The sequence below is a fragment of the Hermetia illucens genome, chromosome 3 (genome assembly GCF_905115235.1).
Source record: "Hermetia illucens chromosome 3, iHerIll2.2.curated.20191125, whole genome shotgun sequence".
NCBI lineage: Eukaryota > Metazoa > Arthropoda > Insecta > Diptera > Stratiomyidae > Hermetia > Hermetia illucens.
Genome location: NC_051851.1, coordinates 153,668,794 through 153,679,009, shown reverse-complemented (window position 1 = coordinate 153,679,009; position 10,216 = coordinate 153,668,794). Strand labels below are relative to the sequence as shown.

Genomic DNA, 10,216 nt, shown 5'->3' with positions numbered 1-10,216 from the left:
ATGGTTTCCATTTATACTGAGTGCTCGAGCTCTGCCCACGATATTAGCACAACCACAACCAACATGAAACTCCCAGAAGAAAGCCAACCGCAGAGATTCTCCTGAAACGTATGAACTCGGAAATCTATCCCGGTTCCCATGGTACCAAAGAACTTCTGGTGAGGCTTCGAGGCCTATGGAGATGAGTACTGCATCACGACCCGCAAGTGGTTGTGAATACAGCGTTTCTCGGTGCCACCACTTACAGGTTCTTCTTGACCACTTGATGTTGATTCAGCCAACATGGCTGTCATCCCTCTGTTTCCTAGCCACTTCCGGACACCAAAGTGCAAGGACAAGTGTATCATTATCAGATTGATTCCTTTATTCAGTGCCGAGGAAAAATCTGCAGTTTCTTTAAATATACACGAGTAGGACAACGTCTGCCGCGTTCAGCTAGGATAAATAAATAAACAGTGACTGATAGATTAGCAGTCATTCAATGGCTTTTATGTTTCATGTTGGCTACAAAACCCTAATTACAATTGCATGCAATCTCAGTTCATGGAGATATTATCAGTAAGAATTTGCTGAATCTTCTTGGAGACGATTAAAAATAAAAATAACAACAAAAAATAAATAATTAAAAAAAAGACAAAATGATACGCACTACACTAGCGTCAAGGTTAACAGCAATACATTGACACCTGAAAATTTAAAACATGCCACAAACATACATAAACCCCAGCGTTAAAACATATATTTCTAGCATTGAGCAGAAATTCTAAGCAAATTTAAAATCTCAACTGGTCAGATAGAAGATATATTCATAGATACGACTACAACTACAATTGCAAGCAGATAGAAGCAACTATAATACTACGAGTGGATAGTGGGATCAGAAAGTATAAATACAAGACCCAAAGATTAACATCGATCATATTACATTTCGTATCAGGTTAACACCAATCCGTGGGTGAAAAGTAAAACCGTTGCGTAATACTAACACTAGGGACTCGAAATCGTGAAAAGTTTAGATATAAATAATAACATCTCGGCGCAGCCGCTCGAGATTGTTCATCACCAAAAAGACGAAGATTGAGATCTTTTGGTATCTGTATCTTCGCGAAAAGGTGAAAGTTGCATCCGCCGGTGACTCCTTGACCGTTGAACAGAAGAAAACAGTGCAATATCGTGGAGTAATCGTCCCGTGATTTATGGTTAAATATTATTTAATAAATTTGAAGATGAAAGTGTTCGCGGTCGTGTTGCTCTTTGCTTTCGCTTATGGAGCTACGATTCCTGAGGATCAACCTGAAGATGTTGAGGAATTTCAATTACGTAAGTGTTGCTGCAGAGTTAGGTTCATGATACTTAAGTTATGAGATGTGTGATCATAAATTTTCAAAAAAAAATTAGATATTTGGATGTATCTGTGAATAGTTCTCGTCCAACGACTACCCTAATGGCAAAACTAGTTTTTTCGAGTCCAAGGAGAATTACATTTTAAATTAACCTGAAATACGAGGAAGCAAGGATATCAACTTTAATGACATCAACGAATTTTATAAAATATTCCATTTCAACAGACTGGAAATGGGGGTGGTATTTAAGTTTTGTTTGTAGAAGTTTATGTATAGTGAACATTCAGGAGTTATAGAATGAATTCTACGCATCTTCATCTTCTTCAGTTTCTGCCTGTTTGGGTAGTCGAGTTTACTCGAGCGTTTTAATAAGCGTTAAGACTGCTTGATCTAAAGAAAAGGGTTGTGTTAATAGGAGGGTATAAAATCTTGATCAAAAATGAGCATGTAATTTAGTTATCACTCAGGTGATGTCGTGCAGAAGTGGTCAATCCAAGAAACCTAAATTGCTATATTTTTCCACATGCCTCAAGTAAGATTTGGATTGTGACTGACAGTCTAAAGGATCAATTTGGATGTTACGGTCTCTGAGATGAAATTCAGGTCTGCAAGAGTTTTATACGTAGGGGTCTATGTCCCGATGCATGACCAGAGATGGTTTCGAAAAGGAATTTATATCAGATTAGGCCGGAATATGCTAGTAGCCTTTGTACGAAAAAAAACCTTAAAAAACTATCCCAATAAATGATCTTCGGTGGATTGATCATGAATACTTGAATATATGTAGATTCATCATCATCATCAACGGCACAACAACCAGTATCCGGTCTAGGCCTGCCTTAATAAGGAACTCTAGACACCCTGGTTTTGCGCCGAGGTCCATCAATTCGATATCCCTAAAAGCTGTCTGGCGTCCTGACCTAGGCCATCGCTCCATTTTAGGCTGGTTCTGCCTCGTCTTCTTTTTCTACCATAGATATTGCCCCTATAGACTTTCCGGGCTGGATCATCCTCACCCATACGGATTAAGTGACCCGCCCACCGTCGTTGAGTCGGATTTTATCTACCACCTGACGGTCATGGTATCGCTCATAGATTTCGTCGTCGCGTAGGCTACGGAATCGTCCATCCTTATGTAGGGGCCCAAAAATTCTTCGGAGGATTCTTCTCTCGAGTGCGGCGAGGAATACATAAGAACTGGCAAGATCATAGTCTTGTATAGTAAGAGCTTTTGTCTTTGTAAGCTGAAATAGGCTTTGTTGGCTAACAACAACCATGCGCGGATTTCATCATCGGAGCTGTTATCAGTTGTAATTTGCAACCCTAGATAGAAGAAATTATTAACGATCTCAAAGTTGTAGTCTCCTATCTGTATTCTTCCCGTTTGACCAGTGCGATTTGATGTTGTTGGTTGGTTGGTTTTCGATGCTAACGTTGCCACCATATATTTTGTCTTGCGTTCATTAATGTGCAGCCCAAGATCTCGCCTCAATTGCCGCCTGCTCAATCTAGATGAAGGCAGTTTGTACATCTCGGGTCGTTCTTCTCATGATGTGGATATTGTCAACATAGGCTAGCACCCCTCGCATTTACCTCAGGATTACGGATCACTTTCTCCATGGCCAGGTTCAAGAGGACGCATTATAGGGCATCCCCTTGTCTTACCGTTGATGTCGAATGGTCTCGAGAGTGATTCTGCTGGCCTCGCACATTGGCCAGGGTCAGCCTAGTCAGTCTTGTCAATTTCGTTGGGATACCGGGGTGCGGTGTACAGTTTTACCCTGGCGGCTTTAAAGTCGATGAAGAGATGGTGCAAGTGATATCCATATTCCATCAGTTTTTTCATCGTTTGCCGCAGAGAAAAAATCTGATCTGCCGCTATATAGTAATTTACGGTCTGGAAATCAAGTACTCTAACACATTTCAAGGCCTAGATTCAATTCTGCAAGGGTCCTATTCTAGGGACCTATGAAAGATGCAAGACCAAGAGAGACAAAATAAAATTAGAGTCATTGACTCCTGAGAAAAATCTAAAGAAGGGTAATGTGACCTTTTACATTTTTTATCTTGATCTCCAGGATGCTATTGAAAAATTCTTGATTTATAAAGCCGAGGTGACTGCATTCATAAATTTACTTCATATAAACTTTACTACGCGGTCCTCACCGCTGGCTCTCCACTCTCGTGGCGAGTTCTAGAAAACCGCGGAGAGCCGCGGCGGCGTCATCCATCCGCTCGTATCGACCAACAACAACAAATCCTGCTGCGCCACACTATCACCTCGATCATCTCGATCCTTTGATGGTGTTCTCCAACTGCTACATCCGAACAGTGTCAGCGTCTACCCAGTTCTTCCTGGGTTTTCTTACTGGTCTTCATCTCCGCTTGCTGTTTTTTTCTGTGCTGTTTCCTCTGTAGATGTGAATAATCGGGCATGATATTTATGTCCCCGGAGCATGCAACATATTAGCGGGAGTCATTTACTACCAACCAAGAATCGTCTTACCAGCGTACAACTTAATTTTAGCAGCAACATTGTGGTGGAAATTTAACCATCATCATCAACGGCGCAACAACGGTATCAGATGTAGGCCTGCCTTAATAAGAAACTCCGGTTTTGTGCTGAGGTTCACCAATTCGATCTCCCTAAAAGCTTTCTGGCGTCCTGGCCTACGTCATCGCTCCATCTCACGCGGCGCCCGCCTCGTCTTCTTTTTCTACCATAGATATTGCCCTTATAGACTTTTCGGGTGGGATCATCCTCATTCATACGGATTAAGTGACCCGCCCACCGTAACCTATTGAGTTAGATTTTATTCACAACCTGACGGTCGTGGTATGGCTCATAGATTTCGTCGTTGTGTAGGCTACGGAATCGTCCATCCTCATTTAGGAGGCCAAAAATTCTTCGGAGGATGCTTTTCTCGAACGCGGCCAAGAGTTCGCAATTTTTTTTGCTAAGAACCCAAGTTTTCGAGGAATACATGAGGACAGTCTTTGTAAGCTGAAATAGGCTCTGTTGGCTGCCATCAACCCTGTGCGGATTTCATCGTCGTAGCTGTTATCGGTTGTGATTTTCGACCCTAGATAGGAGAAATTATCAACAGTCTCAAAGCTGTAGTCTCTTATCTTTATTCTTCCCGTTTGACCAGTGCGGTTTGATGTTGTTGGTTGGTTGGTTTTTGGTGCTAAATTTGCCACCATGTATTTTGTCTTCTGCAACCCAAGATCGCGCGCCACCTGCTCGATCTGGATAAAGGTAGATTGTACGTCTCGGGTCGTTCTTTCCATGATGTCGATATCGTCAGCATAGGTCAGTAGTTGGGTCGTTTTAAAGAGAATCGTGCATCTGATATTTACTGGATCAATCCAGGGCCACGTTAAAGAGGACGCATGATAACGTATCCCATTATCCTAGACCATTGTTGATGTTGAATGGTCCCGAGAGTGACCCTGCTACTTTTACCTGCCCTCGTAGATTGGTCAGGGTCACCTAATCAGTCTTAGTAATTTCATTGGGATACCGAATTCTCTTATGGGTGTGTACATTTTTACCCTGCCTATGCTATCATAGGCGGCTTTAAAGTCTATTAATAGATGGTGCAACTGGTGTCCATATTCCAACAGTTTTTCCATCGCTTGACGCAGAGAAAAAATCTGATCTGTTACTGATTTGCCTGGAGTGAAGCCTTTTTGGTATGGGCCAATGATGTTCTGGGCTTATGGGGCTATAGGACCTAGCAAGATAGCGGAGAGTATCTTATAGATGGTACTCAGCAACGTGATACCTCTATAATTGCTGCACTGTGTAGTATCTCCCTTTTTATGTATGAGACAAATAATGCCTCGTTGCCAATCGTCAGACATTGATTCGCCGTTCCATACCTTGAGCACAAGTTGATGAACAACTTGGTGCAACTGGTCGCCTCCATATTTGACTAACTCGGCTGTAATTCCATCGGCTCCTGGCGACTTATGATTTTGAAGCCGATGAATTGCATGGACTGTTTCTCCTATGGTAGTGGCAGTAATTGTCCGTCGTCTTCAGTGGGCGGGACCTCCAACTCGCCGATGTTCTGGTTGTTCCGTAGTTCATCAAAGTACTCAACCCATCGCTCTAATATGCCCATTGTGTTGGAATTCAGATTTACCCCTTTTTCTCGGCAAGATAAGCATCGAGGTGTATAAGACTTCATCCTGCTGACTTGTTGATAAAATTTGCGCGCCTGGTGCGGTTGCACCCTGTACTTTTCGAGTTCACAGCCCTGTTGGTTTTCCCCGGTTGCCTTTTTCCGTCTGTGAAGTCGCTTTTCCGCGTCCTTTGAGAATGCAACATTACTCGGTATGCAGCATTTTTCCGTTCCATTGCTAGCTTACATTCATCTTCGAATCAGCTGTTCCGACTCTTTTTGCGGCTGAGGCCAAGTATGTTTGTGGCTGTATTTATGATAACGTTCTTCAGGTCCTCTGTTGACTGCGGTTATTGCGGCAGCCATTTTCCTCTTATAGGTGAAGGGCTGTGTTGTGGATGGCTTCAGTGTTAACTCTCACCTGATTGTCAGAGGGGATTCTAGGTCGTGTTGTTATTCGAGCTCGGAGCACCATGCCAACGAGATAGTAATTCGAGTCTATATTGGCTCCCATATATTCGGACATTCATGGCGGCGTTCGATCAACACGTGGTCAATTTGATTGAAAGTGATCCCGTCTGGAGAGGCCCACGTTTGTTTGTGGACCACTTTCCGCACAAACCAGATACTTCCAACAACCATTTCGTGTGATATTGCTAATTGAATAATCCGCAGTCCGTTATCATTTGTATTTTGATGTAAGCTATGGGAGCCAACGTATCGCCTAAATACGGGCTCCGTTCCTACTTGGCTGTTATAATCCCCAAGTATGATTTTGATGTCATACTTGGTACAGGCTTCGAGGGTTCGTTTTACTGCCTCGTAGAAGATATCCTTCTCCGACTCTGCAGTCTCCTCTGTAGAGGCGTAAACGTCAATGAGGCTTATATGTCTAAATTTGTCTCGCAGGCACAAAGCTTAGCCGTTCGCTTATGTTTTCAAAGTCGATAACAGCAGGTTTAATTTTTTGGCAGACTAAAAAACCTACTCTGAGCACATGGTTTACTGGATGGCCGTTATAATATATGGTATAGTAGCTCTTCTACTGGTCCCTGTCTAACGCATCTCCTGCAACGCTATTACATCAGCCCTATATTGGGACAGGGTATCGGCTAGTTGCTTGGTAGCTCCATCTCTGAACAGGGAGCGCACGTTCCATGAGAAAATGCGCAAATCGTTATTCCGTTGTCGTTGCCGGGTTCATCGTTGAGTATCAGTCCAGTTCGACCTTCTGTTGGGGCTTCCGTGTAGGGTTGTCAGCCCTATCCAACCCCCAACCTGGAGGACCAGTTCTTACAATTTGTCCCTTTTTTAGGCGCGGGAAATTCGCCTTCATCCTTCTCCGTCTGCAGCTTTTCGTTAAGAAAGAGCTCCTAGCGATCACTACGTGGAGGTGGAGATAGAGTTTGGTAGTAGAGCTGTTGGTGTTGGTTCAGCAGCCGTTTCCCAAGTTTTATGTTCCATCGTGGGTACCAATCCACGTTTCGTCCTGGGACCTATCCTACACTTTGACCACTGATGGTGTTTGCTTCCTTATATATTCATATTTACAAACACAGCATGAATATAAATTCTGTTTGGGGCCCAAGATGTTAAGTTCAACCCTCAGTTGAAGAAGAGGCAGTTTGGTTTTGGGTAACGAAGCCTGCATGCACTGAATGACGGACTGGTCCAATGGAGGAGAGGCTATTCTCCCCTTTTCTTTTTAGTACACAGCTGCCTCGTGTTGGAAAATCTAGAGACAGTTGCTCCCTAATTGACCCGGTCTATCACCGATAGGATATGGACCAAAGACTACCCCAATCCAAAAACAAATATTTTGTCTTCCATTTCTAATTGCATTTGGGGACTACCTTTGCGGAGTTCACTGACTTCAGAATATTAAAGATGAAAACTATTGGTCTCAAGCAAATATAGTATTTTTGTGATAATTTTCAAAGTTTTAGGAGAGCTTTATACAACTGATATTAAAGGTAATCATGAAAATATTGTAAAAATCCCGAGTGCTTGGGCTGGCGCTCAAGGAATTGCTAGTGGGGGCAAGACATTACCCTCCCATCAAGCGCGATCCAGGGGTTTATATTATGAATTAATTTCGTCTTCTTCAATAGGTGGGGATACCAAATATGTCCTCGGTCTCCAGCTTATTTTTTTATTATTATTCTGTAATAATTAAATTCTTTTATTTCAGCCGATTTCGTCAAAACGTGTTACGAAGATGATCCAAAATTAGGTGAATGTGTGAAAGAGGCGGTATCTGATATGATGCCCCGTTTAAACGTAAGGACAGATAATAGGAACATGTCTGAATGGATAGAACGTTATGGTTTTCCCCTTCTTTCTTTGCAGAATGGTTTGAAAGCTCTCAACATTCCACCATTGGATCCATTCACCATAGAACGCACTAGTCTTGAATACGGAAACGGTGCTCTTCAAGGTGCCATCAAAATGAAGAACTTAAAAACCTTCGGAATGAGTCAAGCAGTATTCCGCGATGTACGCATGAAAATTGAAGATGGTAAAGTTGAGACCGAAATTGATATTCATTTCCCGAAAATCTTCATGGAAGGAGCATACAAGGCTGACATCAAATTCAACGAGTTGAAGCTGCATCCTAAGGGACATTTCAATGTAACCATGAGTAAGTTCTGCTCCTTTTCCAACTCCTCCAAATCTTTGTGCATCTTATAAAAATATCTTTCAACCAAATAGCAAACATCAATACCACACATCACTGGGAAGGACATTTGGTCCCCAAGAACGGACATCAATACTTGCAAATTGATACCTTCGATATGATTCCTGAAGTTGGTGACATGAAAATCTATGTTGGTGGTATTTTCCCAGATCCAGCAATGAGTAAGTTGTGGCGTTTTTACAACGATTGAATAAGAGTCTATAAATCCTTTTCTCTTTTAGATAAAATTGCCGTGAACTTCCTCAATCAGTATTGGCCAGCTTTCTATAAGATGCTTTTGCCTGAAACTCGCTCCCATTGGCAACCATTGATGACAAATTCAATTAACGAATTCTTGGGACGAGTTCCATTCGATCTATTGGTGAAGAAAAGAGAGTAAGCCTGGGGCAATATAAATATGTAAATAATACTTGAATGTTAATTAATTGTTTGCCGAATTTATTGTAATGTTAGATATGGTATTGATAAAGATATATCGGAATAAGATATTTTATACAATCAAAAGGTTTTTATGTTATTAATTTGAGATATTTTCCTCTATGTATATTTAAAGAACCGAAACCGGAACCCTTCATTTCAAAAATGGAAGGTTTTGGGTATTACTTATGTAAGAATTTTTGGTTGCAGGATGGTTTCATTTGTACGTTCGAAGTGCATCTGCATTCAGTAAGTAAGACATTCCATATATGTAAACAATCTTACAGTGCTGTGGGTTTATGCGAAAAAGCCACTTCTGAAATACTATAACTTTGTTAATTATAGTAGGAGTTACACCAAACTTTCCAGCATTACGCTCAATATAGTAAGATTCTTGTTCTTTTTTTTTGGCAGTTCTGAGGTTGACCTCTTGATTTATAGCTGTATTTTCTCCCTTCCACTGTGATAACGACCATAAAAGCTAAGATTCGCTTGGATACTAATCGGTATGGTTTACAATTCTAATGTTTTCACTCATCATTTGTATCAACATGTATGTTGGACGATATCTCAAAAAAGTGCTTGACTAATAGAGTGAATACACCCCTGGAAAAAATACCATTCGCAGCTCTGCTACTGACGTATACTTCCACCTCCTAATGCTAACAGTTGGACAATGTTTAGATGCAGACGAAGAGAGTCTGCATCAAAGAGTAGAGGTTTTTGTGAGACATAGAAATTAGTGAACGGGCAGTCATCACGGTGCAGGTATTTGGATACTTAGTAGCAGCGGCAAAGGAGTTAGGGCAAGTAGTTACCAGCGACTGAAATACTTCATTGGTGGTAGTTTGACCTATACAGTTGATGCATCGGTAAGGATGGGAACTGATGGAGCAGTCTGGGCTCGGAAACCCCCTCCCCTCTCTCAAAGCTCGCCACTATTTTGTATATCTGAAAAAGGGGCTTCAGAAATATGATGAAGTGCCGTGCCTCTCTGAAGAAAGGTCGAAGTGGTGCCAAAGATGCAGAGGAGAAATTAATCTGAGGAGGGAGGAGAAAGGTTCCAACCATGATTCTTATTGCTTACTCTATAGAGAAGGTAAGGATCGCGACAATAAGCATATAACAGATTATATCAAATACCCAGCTTCTAGGATAGCCTTACGTACGTTATGTTAAATTGAAACCTTGCCAAGATGTGGTATCGAGCCATCCAGTATGCAATGAAGCGATCTTGGATCAATGCGATCAACGTTATAAAATTTCCTCACATATCAGCGTAACTTGGATAAAGTTACATTCAGCGTTTTGATTAATGTCTTAAATCGAAAATTTACCGCGGTATCGTCACCCTATTGCAATCTATGGTCCTGAGTATTGGCCGATTATAAAAGACAATTAACGGAGCCTCGGGGTAATGGATGAAGACAACTGTCGTACAAGGAAAACTCCTGTGGAAAAAAAACACCGAGCATGAATGATACAACCAAAATAACACCCACATTGAACCCATCAATTAAGACCGCGATGTTTTGCGAACAAAAACATCTACTACATATGCCATCAAATATAGGTGCAGGGAAAATTTGACCTTATCGGGAAAACTGGGTTGTTTGGCGCAACAACCG

The 10,216-nt window shown here is 41.7% G+C and overlaps 1 protein-coding gene across 1 annotated transcript; it reads left to right on the top strand.

Moving 5' to 3' along the window:
- Positions 1–916: 916 nt before the first annotated feature.
- Positions 917–8,676, top strand: LOC119652820. Its single transcript, XM_038057147.1, has 5 exons — positions 917–1,320; positions 7,665–7,753; positions 7,823–8,114; positions 8,186–8,332; positions 8,393–8,676. The coding sequence occupies exons 1-5, from the start codon at positions 1,197–1,199 to the stop codon at positions 8,548–8,550; spliced, it is 810 nt and encodes a 269-aa protein (XP_037913075.1). The 5' UTR covers positions 917–1,196; the 3' UTR covers positions 8,551–8,676.
- Positions 8,677–10,216: the final 1,540 nt, after the last annotated feature.

Excerpts from the sequence above, each read along its gene's own strand:
- LOC119652820 (XM_038057147.1), top strand. The coding sequence starts at position 1,197 with ATGGTTAAATATTATTTAATAAATTTGAAGATGAAAGTGTTCGCGGTC. Across the intron at positions 8,115-8,185 it reads ACATTTCAATGTAACCATGA|CAAACATCAATACCACACAT; the intron begins GTAAGTTCTGCT and ends TCAACCAAATAG. Across the intron at positions 8,333-8,392 it reads TTTCCCAGATCCAGCAATGA|ATAAAATTGCCGTGAACTTC; the intron begins GTAAGTTGTGGC and ends TTTCTCTTTTAG.